At 43.6% G+C, this 17,531-nt stretch overlaps 1 protein-coding gene across 1 annotated transcript in view; it reads left to right on the forward strand.

Moving 5' to 3' along the window:
* Positions 1 to 16,943, forward strand: part of GIPC2 (GIPC PDZ domain containing family member 2) — a 54,832-nt gene extending 37,889 nt beyond the window's left edge. Inside the window, exons 4-6 of the mRNA XM_018559864.1 lie at positions 3,505 to 3,614; positions 7,642 to 7,723; positions 16,773 to 16,943. Coding sequence (XP_018415366.1) covers positions 3,505 to 3,614; positions 7,642 to 7,723; positions 16,773 to 16,924 — 344 coding nt within the window. The 3' untranslated portion in view covers positions 16,925 to 16,943. The remainder of the gene's footprint in view (positions 1 to 3,504; positions 3,615 to 7,641; positions 7,724 to 16,772) is intronic.
* Positions 16,944 to 17,531: the final 588 nt, after the last annotated feature.

The raw sequence follows: 17,531 nt of genomic DNA on the forward strand, positions 1-17,531 counted from the left end.
GGCTCCTAATGTGAAAGGGGGCTCCTAATGTGAAGGGGGAGGACTCTGATATTTATGGGAGAACTCCACTTTTTTGTGTGTTTTTGCATTGGGTCCCACCTTTATATGGCCCTGTATGCATGTATCTGCTCAGATTCACATATATTTGCATGCCATTGATTTCCCCAGGCTGACTGATGGCGGCTATACACTCCACCTGTCAATCATCCATATTGTATGCTATACGGCTGCTATACAGCTATTTAATGCCGTGTGCATGAGCCCAAACTCATGCACACGGCGTTAAACTACAGTTCCTAAGTCGCTCTTTGCTCCACCCCTCCCATCTCATTAATATTAGCGCTGTTCATTTTAAAGCTGAACCAGTCGGTAGGTGTGGACAGAGCAACAGAGTTGGGTCATGTGCAACTTCAGGAACAGAAGGGGCTATATGTAAAAAGGAGCACTTTGAATTTTTTGGCTCCGCTAGCGAGGGCGTAACTAGAAGTCACAGGGCCCCATAGCAAAATTTTGTATGGGGCCCAGTAATTGCTAGTTATGCCACTTGCAGAGCCCACCATAGAGTCTCTATAGTGGGCTCTGCAAGGTCTCAGTTGGGCTGCACGCCTCTTACCTGTCAGCATTGTCCACCTCCGTGGTCGCCGCCGCCGGGCCCCCATCTCCTCTTCCGTCCCCGGGCTCCGCCTCCTTCTATCGACGTGCCCCGCCTCCTCTTACATCACTGGCCCCACCTGCTCTTAGATCGCTGGCCAGTGATGTGAGAGGAGGCGAGGTTGCTGTTAGGCGGGCCCTGCCTCCTTCTTTACTGCAAACGCCGGTGTAACCGGCCGCATCTGCAGGCTGTCACTGACACAGCTCCGCAGCGACTGTGAGAGGGAACGTTCTCCCTCACAGCTGCTGCTGAGCTATGTCAGTGACAGCCAGCACCCCGAAACACCATAGCGACCCAGGCGGCCCACACAGCATCAGAGGAATGCCCTGGCCGGGCTCCCCTGTGCCCGGGCCCCATAGCGGCCGCCTGGGTAATATATCACACTTTAGTAATATATGCATATGGCTCCCAGACCTGAATGGCATTCAGGAGCCCCCGAATGCAATTCGGGAATTCAGATCCTGAATGCTATTCGGATCTGGGTGCCATATACATATATTACTAAAGCTGAGGCTCCCAGACCCGAATGGCATTCGGGAGCTCCCGAATGAAATTCGTAAATTCGTATCCGAATGCCATTCTGGTCTAGGAGATTCAGCTTTAGTATTAATATCTGTATATGGTTTTTTGTTTTACTCACAATGAATATTCGTAAACTCACCTGAAACTAAGGAAATTCGTATTTCATCCAAATCCGAACCCTGAACCGAATTGAATTTCGGATCCGAATCCTGAATTCCGAAATAACCAAATATCCAAACCGAATTTTTCAGCAGTTTACATGTCTAATTTTGAGCTATGTGATAATACATCTGGACAGGGTGGCACTTACCTGTCATTAGGTAAGCACCAAGCTGTCCAGCTGGAAGGACTACCTTTAGGAGTAGGACAAGGGGAGGAACCCATGACCTCAGCGGAATTGTAAGCAGAACCATCTACTGTGTAGCCCAGGGGTGGTGGTGGTGGAAGACAATATCTGTATCTGAGGTCTATTGCTATAGTTTGATGCAGAGGTTAAGAAAGGTGACCAAATAGTGAGGTTTAACTTAGAAGTGTAGCTGCCCTTTAAATAAAAACATCAATAGGAGAACCTTTGTGAGATGCAACAATAAGAAAACCACCAATTCCTCCAGAATGTTAATACATTAGGTACAGGAAAGTTATGTTTGGCATTGCAGCGTATTGACAATTCTTTCCTCCATGGGTGGTTTTAATATGGCCTAAAGCAGCCTGGAAAAGGCACCTTGCCCATTTCCTTAAACGTCTTAAGTCCTGTTCTGTAGAGGCCTTCGAAAGAATTGGCCATGTAATGGTTCTGGACCCTCAAGCAGTACATACGGTTTTAAATAATACATACGTCGGCTTCCTTCCAATGGCTTCTCGAGTTTCCCATATTGATTCAGTTTGGCAGGTCTTGTTATGTCACAAAGGTTCGGATTAGGCTGCAATTCCCTCTTCACCATAAGATAATAGAATTGCGATAGATATATCAGTAATTGGACCTTTATTACAAAGAGGGTTGGCGGTACTGGCGCGAGGCCATTGGTCTTAAAAAGCTTCTTGTGGGATGTGTTGACTCTTTCACTGTTTTCTTTATGTGAGGAGGCGAAAATAATGAACATCAGCTGTTATCATAGACATCACATCGCAGTGCTCAAATTGGAAACAGTGTAGGCTATTTATAGTGCATTCAAGTTATGGAGAGATTTAAAAGATGATTCTACACAAAACTGACCTTTCTGTTGTATAGAACAATGGCTTATTATATCGCTTGGGAATTTCAGGGTCAAGATCACCACCTTTTAAGTATTTTGGTTCCAAAGAGTTTCTAGTTGCACATTCCATGGTATAAAAAAAGAATACAAGTCTAACCGGTAGAGTCATCATTAGAGGAGTTTTCGAGAGACATTTGAAACCATTAGGTGGTTCTGCTTTGTAGCTCCTGCCAAAAATGGTATGTCATGGAGTCTTACTGTTTGTGTCATGTTTGTGCTGCAGTAGCAGGAGTCTCAGGAACATTTATATTACATGTAATGAAAATGCAATGGACAATCCATATGCAAGACACACTTAATTTAGGCCATGACTTTTGCGTTCCATGAGACGCACCGAACCATAGGACGCAGGGAGGTCCAGTGTGCTTTATGGAGCACTTGGCAGATTGTAGCTTCTGTGACAGCTTCTGTCACAGAAGCTGCAGTTAGTGACCGCTGAGACAGGTGGCGCTGTGATTACAGCGCCACGCTCTCAGTGATCACACAGAGCAGACGAAGAACGTCCGTTCTTCGTCTGCTCTATGGTCATCTTGATCGCCGCCGACGCTGATCGGTTTTAATACGAGTGATCGAATTAGATCACTCGTATTAAATGAGTAGTGGCTAAAAATGCATGTCTCGGGCGTCGGGTTTCGCTCCATAAAACGCAGGCACATTTCCCCCCTCCTTTTGTGGGGAAAAAGTGCGTCTTAAGGAGCGAAAAATACGGTATCTAAAAATAACTGTTTGTAAATTGTTATTACCCAACAGTTCTAAAGGTGCCTTAGTGGAATTTTTACAACGAGGGTAAAGTTCCTCTTTACGTTAAAAATCTTCTAAATGGCGCCTACATTTTCAATGCTCGGCCTCTTCGGAAAAATTTAAAGTATCTTGTCAAAATTTGGACATTTTGGAGGCATTTATATTTACCCAGGATGCATTAGGGATATGTCATCTCTTCAGCAATGAATGTTTGTTACCCAGCTCACCGGCCTTGGTCCCACTACGTAGTGCTCTGAAGCTGGGACGGTGCTCTGAGGATATTATACGGTTTGTTCAAATTATAGTTTAATAGAAATTTGAATTTTTTTTTCCCAGAAATGATTGAGCCAAGGTCAAGAGCTGGGAAGACAACAGATGGCAAAATTTCCACTGGAAGGGAGACATTACGGTTACGATCTAAAGGACCAGCTACTGTGGAGGAAGTGGTAAGTCATAACTTTTTAACACCCGGGAAGTGACCTAATGTTTTATTCCAGCCATTCTTGGAAAAATTACATAAAAAGGTAACCTGTAGTCTTTTAAAGATGAATTGAACTCTGTGCCCCAAAAAGAGGCAGGCCGAGGGCAAATGACTAGTCACCATTATTGTCTATGGTTTCTCCATAACTGACATACCATGCCTTGTTCTGCGCGGTATCTCCATTTGGAGGAAGCCATCTAGGTAGAGAGCAGTGAGTAGCAAGTAGTGACATAACCATATCTTACTCCATATATCCCAAGACTAGTAGCCAGAGGCAGCGGTGCCTTACATCATGCATTGTAGATATGCAGCTGTAAGCTGGAGGCCCAGGAGTGCCTAGACACACTCGCATATCAGGAAGTGCTCTACTATTTTTCAGGAGAAATTCTAGATAAAATATATATTTTTTTACATATTGATTAGGCACAATTAAAATTTCTAGATGTTTGCTATAACATAGAAATGATCACTTTTTGAGTTCAGCTCCATTTTAAGAGTGACAATGGGGCAGAAAGTAAGAGGAAATCTCCCCAGTGGGGGCACAGAGCATTTTAGAACTGCCACAGGTTATAACCCTTGCACACTGGACTACACAGGTGCTATTATTGCTGCTCGTCTTCCATTAAAGGAGAACTATGGGGTCAGGGCTTTTCCCCATAGTTCTCTTTAGGGTAACGGGAGGACACAAACTAGCATCCTCCCGTTACCCTAAGCTCAGTATACCGCGAGCTACAGCTCGTGGTATACTAAGACGCCGCAGCCGGAGCGGATCCCGACATCGATGTCGAGATCCGCCCAGCTGCGCGAGTGACAGCTGGCTCTGCCTATCTAGAGGCAGAGCCAGCTGTACCCGCCCCCTCCCGCGTCCGTTCCGCCAGTCAGCGCTGGCGGATCGGAGCGGGAAATCCAGCCCCTCCCCTGTCACGGCAGAGAGCCGTGACAGGATCGAGAGGTGCGCAAACGCCGGTATGTGTTCGCTCACCTCCCGATCTACTGAGCCGACCTGTGACAGTCTCATTGTCACAGATCGGCTAGAACTATGAGGTGAGTGAGAAGCACGTGAGAAAAACCTCAAGGTTTTCCTTCATCTTCCATTGGAAAGGTTTTCCCTCACTTCCTGTTCCAGTGATAGGGGGGCAGGAAGTGTTGGGAAGTTCCCCAATGATAACCTAGATGGTATTAAATACATGCATGTTCTCACATTACATTAACAAAAAGCTTTGGCTGGAATAGGCCTTTTAAATCTTTGAACCCATTAGTGTCATATCCTAACATTAAACATCTTTTACTGCCCCCTTTGGTCTGCCAATTCTAGCCTCAGAAGCACTGTCTAAGATTTGTTCCATAAGTGCAAAAAATTACCTGTTGACCCTGAAATTCAGAGCTGTTCACTCGTCCTGCGTTAGCACAAAGAGTATAATCAGCCCCCGTTATTTTCTTGGATTACAAAACAATTTATTAGTTATGTTGTGGAGATGAGGTGGGGGAAGGATTCTAGTTTACTAGTGACAGTTGGGCAGGGCTGACACCCTTTCTTGCTATTTCACCTCAGAGAAGGCACTGTGTTGTCAGCCGCAGCAGGAAATAAAGAATGAAGTGGTTGATCAGTGGGTATTTTTCTGTACTTGTAGCATCTTCAAAGGGATAAAACACAGGGAAATGTGCATATGTTGGAGAGATGTACTGCATATGTTTTTTTTTGCCCTGACATGCACTTTAATAAGGACTGTTGGAATGTGCTGATTTGCTAATGCTTTTAAAGTTCCCCAGTTGGCGTCCGGGAAGTCAGCTGAGGCTTTCTGGCCTACACATGCATCTTTCAGATTTTGAAGTCTGTTGCGTAATCTGAGCAAAAAATATTGTTATAGTGATTTTCTATACGTACAGTCTTGTACAAGTCTCTGATGGCATTATCCAGACATCCCAACTCTCCCGGACGCTCTGGGAGTCTCCCGCTATTAGATAGCAGTTCCCGGCCACCCGGGAGAGAAACATTTTCTCCTGGAAAGGTTCACTCTGCTCAATCTAGCAGAGTAAACCTTTCCCTGCAATGACATCGGGGCCGCCGGCCATAGTCAGTCAGAGAAATAAAAAAAAAAAAGCTTAGGAATGAATGGCTAGCTTGCTATTGGTTATTTCACTTTGCAATAGCCAATAGCAGACTAGCTATTGCACCCGCCCACTGCTGCTGTCAATCAGCAGAGGGGACCTGAAGTTCTCCATAGCCAGCTTGGTATTGTATATTGCAAATTGAAATAGCCAATAGCAATCTAGCTATTCATTCCTAAGCTGTTTTTTTAAATTATTATTCTGACGGCAGCGCTGTCAGAATACTAAAAAACAAACAAAACAGCAGATAGCAAAGAAGCTATTGCTTCCTGTGCTATCTGCCATCATTTCAGGGGGGTGCAGGGCAGAGGGCAGATGGGCGGTGCATGGCCAGCCTTAAAATCACAATTTCTGTAGGCCAAAACATCATGGGGTCTACCACTGCACCGTAATATCAGTCATTTAAGCCAATCACGTACTTTTCAGAACAGTAAGTACAGAAAAAGCCTTCATTAATTCCAGGGGCTCGCTGCCAATGCTCCTAAACAACCATAAATTTTTTTTGCTTTTGTCATCTGTGGATGTGCGTAAAGATTCTCAACATCTAGATTAGCCTGACTGGCTCCTGAATTATATATAGATTAGTCCACCCTCACTGTAGAGAAGAGAATAAAAAGAGCATCTAACTATCAATTTATGTGAAGGTGAGATGGAACTCTTCGATTTGAGACAGCGCAGGTTTCAAGGTCAATATGTTCAGTACCTGTGGAAGAAAAACAATCTTCTCTAATAGTTCAGATACAACAGATAATCCTTTAGTACAGTCTGTCTGTACAGTGAGACCAATCTAGGAGAACATTAGCTCTCAGCTATACATGTGAGCTGCAGCATGCATGTGCCAGTATAAACCTCGACACGTCCAGGAAAGTACTCTTGGCGGGCAAATTGCTAACAGAATGTAATATCAATAGCACAGAACCCCAGTTGGGGAGGGGGGGTGTTCCAGTATTAAATGCACGTTATTGTGAGAAATAGTCATAGCAGTTTCCCAAACTTTGTTTGTTGGGTACCTCCATCATATAACATTCATACACATTTAGATAGACCAGTGAGGAGCCTTCCAAACATTGGTCGAAACATACAGTAGATTCAAACATCAGCCGATATTTGGATGTAGTGCTTGCTCCAAAGTGGGTGGCGTGTTCCCTTGCTTTAAGAGAAAAGGGAATGACCATTGTTGTTCATGCAGATCTTCTAGCATGTCATATAACAGGGGTAGGCAACCTTGGTATTCCAGCTGCTCTGGAATTTCAAGTCCCACGAGACTCTGACTGCGCCTCCATCTATGTCACAGTGCCAACGGTGCTGATTAGTTACTCAGGAATGCAGTGCTGTCACCTGGGGATATGGAGAGAGTCCTCAGCCTTTGTGACTTGGAGATTGCCAAGGCCTAATTGGCTTTGCTCTGTGGTGGTTGAACAGGGAGCCAAGGAAAGTATGTGTAGCTGGAGAGGGCAGTGTTAAGTGAACCTGTTGCTTTCAGAAGGAACTTGCTGATGATAGGAGAGACAGACTGAGTAGAGGAATGAGCTCATTATTTCCTCGCTACTCCTTCACTGTCCTGGCTGGGGGCAGGGCTGTGACCAAACTTTGTTGCCTTGCTGTAGCAGAGAAATGTCTGGTCAGAAGCCTGGGTCTACTGTCTTTCAGGACTGTGACTGACATATAGAAACAAAATGGGTAATAGAAAGTACTTACCAATTGTATAAACTCTCTTTCCTGTCTTAAAACACTATATTTGTGGAGAAGGAAAGTTTCAATTCAGTGGTGATTCCTTGACTTACAGTAACCTAGTCTTTGAACTCTGACATTTATAAGTTGCTTGTTATTTAAATATCATTTACGTTCTCTTAAAAATCATTTCTGTTCTTGTCCTTTCGTAGCCGACTGCTTTTGAAGAAAAGGCGATCAAGAAAGTGGATGACCTTCTAGAGAGCTACATGGGCATAAGAGACATCGAGTTAGGTGAGTCCCCTTTCATCTTCGTATAATAAGATTCAAAGGTCGCCATAATCCCCCTTCTGTATTACCCTCATCCCCTCCCAGCGGGGATCTGTGTTGCCTGGGGGCTCTGGGAAATGTTCTGCTTGTATATGCATTATTAAAATGCGGTTTTCAAACAATCTTGAGGTTTCTGAGCCGAAATGGCGTACTTCGAGACGGTAAAAACCTAATGGAAAGTAGAAGACTGGGGAAATTCAATTTATTTTCACTGAAAATGCCTTGAATTCACGGCCTGTGGCGAAGACGGTTTTACTGGGCTGCAGCTGGCGCTCGGCCTAACAAAACACATCTCTCGGGATTGTTTCACAAATCAAATCTGAACTTTGAGCTTTTCAAGCCAAAAAGTCAAGTGGAGTTCATGGAAAGTTTTCGCTGGGCTGATTCTTGAAAATAAACACAGGCTCACCCTACACCTATTTGAAGTATTTACCCAAAAAGTAACCACAGACCGATAAACCTAGGATTTTTTAAAGCGGTCGGCTTCAATAACATGGCTGCCGTGAGGCTACCTGAGTCCAAATCCCTTCTACTCCAAAGCTGTGGCCTGGCTGCCAGCGAAATTGCTCGTTAAATTATTTCCTTATGTTCTCCTGTTGGTATTTGTGAGGCGGTGTTGTGTAAGCTGTCGAGATGGCCTAAACACAATGATTTTAAAATATTTGTCAAAATTCATCACATCTTGCACACATGGAAAGTATTTTGGCTTGCTTTAGGATTTTACTTGGAATGCCCTACGCTCTATTTACTACAAGACACAACATTCATATTTTATTACAGTACAGTTAAATGGAAACAGTAAAGGTTCTGGATCAATTTTATTATAACTTTCTAAATTGCTGGTTTATGCCTTTATGTACCAATTAATATAAAATATTTATTTTGCTAAAAAAACAAACCTTTAAAGCAGAACGAAAGTGCGCAAATACTCACCTCCGGGTAGGTGGAGCCAGAAGTTGTTAAGATTCTGTCTGTAATTGAAAACAATAGGAACTTCATCAAAACTGGAGCAGGCAGAATCTGGAGCAGTTTCCTGGCTTCTCTCTTTCATTTTCAAATCTTAAAAGAGAACTATCCTATAGTCCTATTATCCTATAGTTCTCTTTAGGGTCACGGGAGGACATATACTAACCTCCTCCTGTGACCCAAAGCTCAGCATATAGTGGGCTATTGCCCACTATATACCGAGAGCGCCGCAGCCGGGACGGATCCTGACAATACTGTCGAGATCCACCCAGCTGGCTGATTGATAGCGGGCTCTGCCTATTAAGAGGTAGAACCAGCTGTGCCCGCCCACCCTCCTGTCCGTTCCTCCAGTCAGCGCTGGAGGATCAGAGAGGGGAGAGGAGAATTCCTGTGGATCCCTTTGCAGGGAGATGATCGGGAAGTGAGCGAGCAATGGCATGTGTTCGTTTAATTCCCGATCAATAGAGCCGACCTGTGACAGTTTCAATGTCACACATCGTTTCTAACTATGAGGATGAATGTAAATCACTCACCTCATAGTTCTACTTTAACTGAACAAACTGAAGTGAGAAGCTGATTGATTACTATGGGCAACTGCTCCAGATTCTGTCTGCTCCTGTTTTGATAAATTCCTCCTATAAAGTCCTGTCAGAACAGCGCAGGCAGACATGGTGAGGAAGGGGGATGAGCCATACCTTTTGTTTGTTTGTGAATATGAGCTTGAGCTATTGATCTGGGTAAACAGTTTTTTTTAAAAAGAGCATCTAAGAATTATTCTCTATGATGCCCGTTCATACCTATGCTACATGACGCAGTGCCATTTTTGGAGGTGCTTGTTTGGTGTTACACAGTAAGCATTTTGCACAACTTGACTTCCCAGTAGTGTCCTGGTGGATTCCACACAATGTAGGAGAAACAACCGGGAAGTAGTGATGTGCGGGGGCTTGGCGCAAACCAAGCTCAACACCGCTCAAAACTGTCAGTTGTGGCAGAAGCAATACCCGCCCCGCAGCTACTCATCACAAATGGTTGGGGAATGCCTCTACCGCAACTGATTGGGCCAGGAGGGATGTCTGTCATTGACAGTTTTGCACAGGCTTGGGGAACTTGGTCTGCAGCCAGCCCCCCTAATCACTACTCCCCAGTTGTTTCTTCTGCATTGTGCGGAATCCAACAGGGCAGGGGGACACCATCACTTAGCTTTACATTGACTGCAGGACTGTGAATACTGGTGGTGATTCTTTGCCTCTCACTTTACGATAGATACAAAAAGCCATCACACTGCAAGCAAGTATACAAAACCTAAAGTGTATATAAACCCCACCAATGAACTTCTCTTATTTGCTCTCTTTTGGTCTGTTAAATATACCATTGACAGCATTATGTAATATCTGTTTGTTAAAGGAGTTGTAAAGTCCCAGCACATCCTCTCCTGTTATAACATCAGCATTGTAATAGGAATACATACTAGAGTTGTGTTTGATAATGCAATCAAAGCTTACTTAAAAAAAAATCCCTTTTATGTAGTGAGTGCTGCTTTCCATCTGCCCATCACTTCCAACAACTTCCTGGATTCCCAGTGTGCTTTACATCTCTTTCTCTGCGGCTTGATGCGATACAATCTTGATTTCTCAAGACTATTTTATTTGTTTATTACAGGTATTTATATACCGCCGACAATTTATGCGGCACTTTACATAGTTGCACAACGGTCCCTGCCCCGAAGGAGCATACAATCTAAGATCCCTATCTCACATGCATACTCACAGGGCTGAGTGACATTGTGTCAGTACATTGAGGAAGTCTTTCCTATGGGCATCTTCAACAAATAAGTTTACAAACTTCTAGATGGATATGGACATTAGGAGCGGGATAGAACTTATGGAAATTTAATAAAGAAATACAGATTTATTTTTAGTCTCACATTTCTGACTATGCCATACGAGCTGCTGCCAGCCTCTTCCTACATCACTCTGGTTACTCCCCAGCTTTGGCACCACTTCTGCCATCCTCTATGGACATCTGCACCTCCCTAACCACAGGTACTCTTCATTCTACTCTTGCTCAGCCTTTTGTACTACCTGGCCAGAGAATATAGCATTGTGTAAAAGTCCTAGGGCAACCAAGTATCGGTAGGCATACTTGCCTTAGGGGAACGGGGGATACTAAAGGTGAAACTACACTAAGCAAGCTATTCTCAGACGACTTGTACAGGAACAAGCATTATAACTTGGTTGAGAAAGCCTGGACTGGAGATAAAATTTCAGCTGACTGCATTCACCTACTGTATATAAAAACTAGTTTAAAAAAAGAGGTAGCACTTCAGGTTTCTGTCCATAGCCCCATAGAGCAAGTTGTTTTTACGGTAAACAGTACTATTTTTTATTAACAGGGATATGAAGAAGGATGCAGGGAATCCATTCGCATAAAACAGTAATTTCTTAAATTGCACATTTCTAAATTCAGTGCAGCAAAATACAATTTTAATTTGATTTTCCTCTATAATAAAACAGTACCGCACATTACTGTAGATAATAGGAATAACCTTTTAATTATATGCAGACGGAAGCTGAGCCAGCTAAGCATGACCACCTGGCCTATATCTGGCCCTACCTGAGATCTGTTGGTGATAGCACTGCCGCGTCTGTGACATTGAACCGGTATTGCTGCAGTAAGAAATTATAGTCTGAACTTCGTGTTCCAGGTTCCTGGATTCACTTAGAAAAAAAAGAAAACCACAGTTTGACAGCTAATGAAAACCGCGTGATCCTAATTTAACTTATGTAATGGGATTCTTGTAAATAATCCACCCATAATTTGATATTTTTCTAAATAGTCTTCAGTTTAATGTGATATTTGTGAATGTGCTAAGCAGTAATGGCAGCAGATTGTATTTTAATAGAATTAATTTGTTTACTCTGGGAGACCAAAGATGTTCATAAAGGATCTTTTTGTTTCCCTGGATGGAAAGTGCAATGGCAGTCGCCAAGTCCACAAAGGTTCACACATAAATAGGCACAGGCTTGTACTGTCACATGGACTGTGTGTCCTTTAACGTGCTAGGTACACAAGCTTTAGCCTTTCTCTGGAATTTGTGCTCTGACTGCATCTTGGTTATGCTTTTCATTGTATCATTTACTTACAAATGGAGCCATAGCTTGGGTATAAATAAGCTGGCTGACCTACCAGAAGGTTTGAAAATTGCAAAGTCAGTATTGGGATCCACATGTGAGGCATCACTCTCAATCTCTGTAACATGGTGCTATGCTACAAAGAACACTGTGGAAGGTTAGCAGTGTGTGCTGCCCTCCTCCCTAATGCTTCAGTGGAGTTCCTTAACCACTTCAAGACCAGGTGTTTAGACCCCCTTCCTGGCCAGGCCATTTTTCAGTGTTCAGCGCTGGAGTACTGTGACTGATGTTTATTCCGTCATGCAACGCTGTACTGAAATACATTTTATACCATTTTTTGGGGACAGATAGAGCTTTCTTTTGGTGGTATTTAATAACCACTGGGGGTTTTATTTTTTACTATAATTAGGAAAAATGACAGAAACTTTTGAGAAAAAAAAGTTTTTTTTTAACATTATGTTAGGAAACATTTATTATTACCCAGTTTTTTGGTAAAATAAAAAAGATCGGGTCACGTTGGGTAAATAGACACCAAACATGTCAAGCTTTAAAATTGCGCGCACCCGCGAAATTGCAGAAAACTACCATACCCAAAATGGGCCATAGGCGACACTTTAAAAGCTATTACCGCTCATCAGTTTACTGTTATCAGTGATTGATGGCCTTAGACTTATTGCTCTCACTCCGACGTTCGCGGCGATATGTAACATGTGCAGCGTAATGGGAGCAATCGTCTTTTTTGCACGTATGCGCCCCCGACGCATGTTTGCATGCGTGTATGTATGGGTGGGGACTTAAATTTTTTTTTTGTTTTTTTATGTGTAACTTTAAATTTTGGGGGGGGGGGAAACTGAAATTTTTTTCACTAAACTTTATTGCTATCACATACGCGGGCTAATTAAACTCCCCTATGTGATAGCAAAATATGTGACCGGTCCTCTTTATGGAGACATCAGGGGTCTCCAAGACCCCTAATGTCACATAGGACCCCCAAAAAGAAGCTGATGAAGCACAGATCGGCTCCATCAGCTTCTTTTGCAGCTTCTGAAGCTGGAGAGTGACACAAGAATGCGGAAGTGATGTATTATACAACACTTCCGCATTCTTGCAGAGGAAAGGGGACCGGAGGGAGCTTGTGTACCAAGGGGTACACGAGCCCGGGATCAGCGGGACAACGGCGGGGGGGCGCGGAGGACACACACACACACACACACCGATCGGCACCCCATACACGCGATCTGCAGGCTCTACAGCCGGCATATCGCTTGTATGGTAACAGGCATCGCTGCCTGTTTTTAAATAACGGCCATTTCACCCTCGTGCGCGCCATCTGCACGCGCGAGGGGGCGTGTCTGAGCAGACGTCTAAAGACGCCCGCTCAGATCTAGAGAGCTCCCGGCCGGCCGTTTTTCTACTACGTCCGGCCCGGAGGCAGTTAAAAGAGTCTGTACTTTCAGCTATGGGGCAAATATGAATGCTCAATCCACTAATTTACAATGCTGTGCTTGGTGCCTGAACAACCCGTCACTCTTTCCGGGCGGAGGGAATGCACTTACTGGACCCTATTCAAATGCTGAGGCTTATATACTGTATTCCATATGCATAAAAGAAAATAAATATACACCCATGGTTCTCAACTGGTGGGTTGTGACCCAAAAGTGGGTCGCGACCCCGTGTTCAGTGGGTCGCCATGTGCCTTCCACTTTTCTAGGTGAGAGGCTCCTCAGTCCCCCCCCTAGTGCAGCACTGTCAGTTATCAGGCCAAGCAGCCATTCAGAATATGCTGCCCCATGCCGAATGTCAGCTTGAGGTGGGGTGCGGTGGGCTGGAGCTATGGCCATGAGGGAGCTCCATCTATACGTGCATTGCTTACAGCTCCCTCGCCTGTCCTGCAGAGGTGCCTGGACCGGAGTGACATCACATTCTGTCTCCCGGCACCTCAACAGGGCCCGAAAGGGAGCTGTACAAGCAATGCATGTACAGTATGGATAGAGCTCCATCACAACACAGCAGCCCACACAGGACCCCAGGCTGAGGATCCACTCCAGTTCTCGTAAGGTAGGGAGACTGGATGGATCTTTAAAAAAAAAATCATTTTTTTTGGAGTGTGTATATGTGTGTGAGATTGTGTCTGTGGTTGTGTGTGTCTGGCAGTGTTTTTGAGGGCCCGTTCACACTAGTATAGTACAGTGCGTTAATTGAACAGTCCTGTGCCATTAACTCACTGTACAGCGCAATCACACCTACTATGCGTTCTGGTGCAGGAGGTGCGTTGTGTTGCCATTCATCACCACCTCCCACCCACAGTTCACACCTAGCGAAATATGTATCTGTTCCTCACACACACCTCTCGACTCCAGGGTCCACAGCTAGTGGTCGCGCTGCTAGAGATTTAGTGTGAAGAAAGACCACCACTCCTTGTAAGATTGAACTCTTTTACTGCAAACATCAATCACTGACACATATTTCAAGGGCATGCAGATCCCCTTTGCCCAAAGTCTAGAAGCCTTGACAAAGAGGACAAGTGTGCATTTGAACCTTGCGTCTGTGATTGCTATTTGCAGTAAAAGAGCTATATCTTACATGGAGTGGTAGTCCTTCTTCAGGCTTGATACGCACCTGTCCCACCATTGTGTTAAAGAGATAAGTGACTGAAAGAATCTTCAACATCAAACATTGGTGCATCAGATGCTGGTCCCACGATGTGCACTGTGGTTCTTCCCCCAGCCCCTACATCAGTACTGTGACCTGCAAGGTCAAGACACACAGAGGGGGACCAGGCATTAGACTGGTCAGATGCTGAAGATTCTGCCAGCGGTTTGGCTCAACAAAGAAGTAAAGGTTCCTGGTAATTTACTTTCTGCAAGCTAGTGGGCAGCAGAGGTCCTATTGTAGATCTAAAGCTCACTACACTTGTCACAAGCTGACTGTACAATCTCATTTGGATCTACTAACAACTATGGAGTGCAAGGCCCTGTCTAATTGTATACAAATGTATTGCCTAGATTAGTTCTGATATTAAAAATCTAAAGGAGGATTGTACAGTCAGATTGTAGCGCTTGTAGCCTAGAACTTCACAGAGCAAAAAATAAGCAGTTAAAGGATAGATTTAAAACAAAGTGCACCTATCCTTTTTGCTCGCACCACTGAACTAAAAGACCCCACCCGCCCGCTCCACAGATCTGAGCTTACCAAGATCTGAAGGGCATGGTTCCACTAGTGTTTACATCCAGCGCCTCAATGCTCCCTCTGCTGGCCGCACCTGCACATAACAGCCCCATAGACTTCTATGGTGTAATCTCCCAGTCAGGAGAGAGGGTCTTGTAGCGCTAGATGTCAGCAGACACTGGAGCATGGGCCTTGGATCTCAGTTTAGATCTGTGAAGGGCAAGGGTGGGATCGTTTAGGTCAGGGGAGGGGGGGGGGGGGGGTACAGAGAAGTACACTTTGTCTAAAAGTGTACTTATTTTATAAATTATATCAGGTTATTAGCACTCTGTGTCCTGGACTGTGATTCTGCAGCAACACCCATATTGAACATTCTCAATCATTTTCTGGCAGGTGATAACAAGTTTTAAGTCAGTTTGTGCAGAGAAAGGGGTTCACTGGTAAATAAGATTGTGTGCAATGACTAGTTGATCAACAGAATACACTGAAGTAGGAGGTTGTCAAAGATAGGCTTCTTTCCTTCCACAGGACCAAACACTTCATGAAAACTAAGACTCTGCATCCGAAAACTAAAAGCTGTACTGTTAAAGGTCAGAGCGCACAAGGAGCCGATGACACATTTTATCCAGAAGTCGTTATGTTATATTCATGGAACTGCATCTGGTTTCATACCGCAGCACTAATTTTATGTGGCAGTATTGTATATCACAGGCAGATGTTTTCGAATTATAAGCATGAGCTTGTTATAAAAATAAAAAAGGCATAAAGGCATGAACATATGATCTTCTGATATGATTGCATATATTGCTACAAATGGCGTCAGCATTATTGCATGTTTTGCTTCAGGAGCATGTCATAGGATACTCAAGTATTTATTGGACATCACCACCTAGTGGCTACAATATCACTGGATGATATATTTTCAATGGAACATTTCTCCAATCTCGACAAACTCTTTTACTGTCTGCATTTCAGTACAATGCTATTTTTATATGATCTGTTTATAGCAAGAAATAAACATCCTGGTTTATTTTTAGCTAATTATCAAAGGAAATACAGCATGCAAATATATTCTTTACTCATCTTCCCATCCACTCTACTTTTTCTCTCATACCCCCCCTTCTCATTCTACACCTCAAGGTCTCTGCTAACTATATACAATTGTACTGTCTCTGTGCAGTTCTCTTAAAACTCACCACACACAATATAATGTGACTGTAAATCTCTTTTGGACGAGTTTTGGATTCCCATACAAGTCTTGTTTAAAGCAGGTAAAATGCTGGGGCCAGAAGGAGGTCAAATGCATCTGTCAGTGGATTCAGAATGTTTTCAGAAGCATCTCAAACTGACTTCACACTCATGCCATCAAAACAAGCCCAAAGCCCATCAACACAGGCCCTACGATATACCAACAGCTAAGTAGCGCATGGTTCTGCCCAACTGGGTACATATCGATTTGGTAGTTTAGATGGATCCTCCTATTGCACAGTTTTGGTAGCTCTAAAGTAGTGTGTACATTCAGATTGTAACCTGTTTTGATGAGCTTTAGATGACCAACAATTGTCATTCAATTTATATCCAATCTGGTAGGTTCTTGAACTATAAAACAAAAATGTATAAGTTGCCAAGTTGGTGGACTTTGTATGACCACGGAGAGGAGCATTGCAATGATAGACCCCACAACTGAAAACATTGTTTTTCTATATGACCTGTTCTGACACATCTCTGTATTTTTGTTTTGTCGACAGCTGCGACAATGGTGGAAGCCGGAAGGGACAAGAATAACCCAGATGAGTTTGCGGTGGCTTTGGATGAAGCTCTTGGAGACTTTGCATTCCCGGACGAGTTTGTCTTCGATGTCTGGGGAGCCATTGGTGATGCTAAGAAAGGGCGTCTTTAATGTGATCCACTGACATTTCTAATCCACTTTAATTACCCATTCCAACCACTTGACCAAGGCTAATTTTATAATTTCGTTCTTCCGGGATAAACCACAGGACACTCCACGAATTCCATTGATTCCACAAACCAATCAAATTGTATATATCTCCAGAATGACAAACTGTGCACTTTTTTCCGGGTTATAGTGAATCTGTACAGCGAATATGGAGTGTGCAAACAGCATTTGTTAATGAGTCGTTATTTGCTGTTTATAAGGGGACTTCAATTAATATTGTCATTGTGCTTTGAGTAGATGGATGTCTGAATCACCCTCTGGATTCTGTTATTGGTTCCTTTGGTGGAATCTCTGAATCTGAGTTTCAATCTCAGTCCATTCGCTCCTCTCTCCTTACTGGAGATTGTATTCATTTTATATTTAGAAGAATGCACCAAGAAGTATGAAACTCCATGGTGGAGGGGGCAATACTAGCAATTTGCCAAGTTTTTAAAGTTTTAAGCTTTTGGGTGATACTCTCCATTAGGGAAACAGTAGTTTTTGTCAAGTAATCCTAAAACAAAGGATACATTATGTTAAAGGTAATAATACCTATAAAAAATATGAAATG

Source organism: Nanorana parkeri, unplaced genomic scaffold, assembly GCF_000935625.1.
Source record: "Nanorana parkeri isolate BGI_ZX_2015 unplaced genomic scaffold, ASM93562v1 scaffold418, whole genome shotgun sequence".
Classification (NCBI taxonomy): Eukaryota; Metazoa; Chordata; class Amphibia; order Anura; family Dicroglossidae; genus Nanorana; species Nanorana parkeri.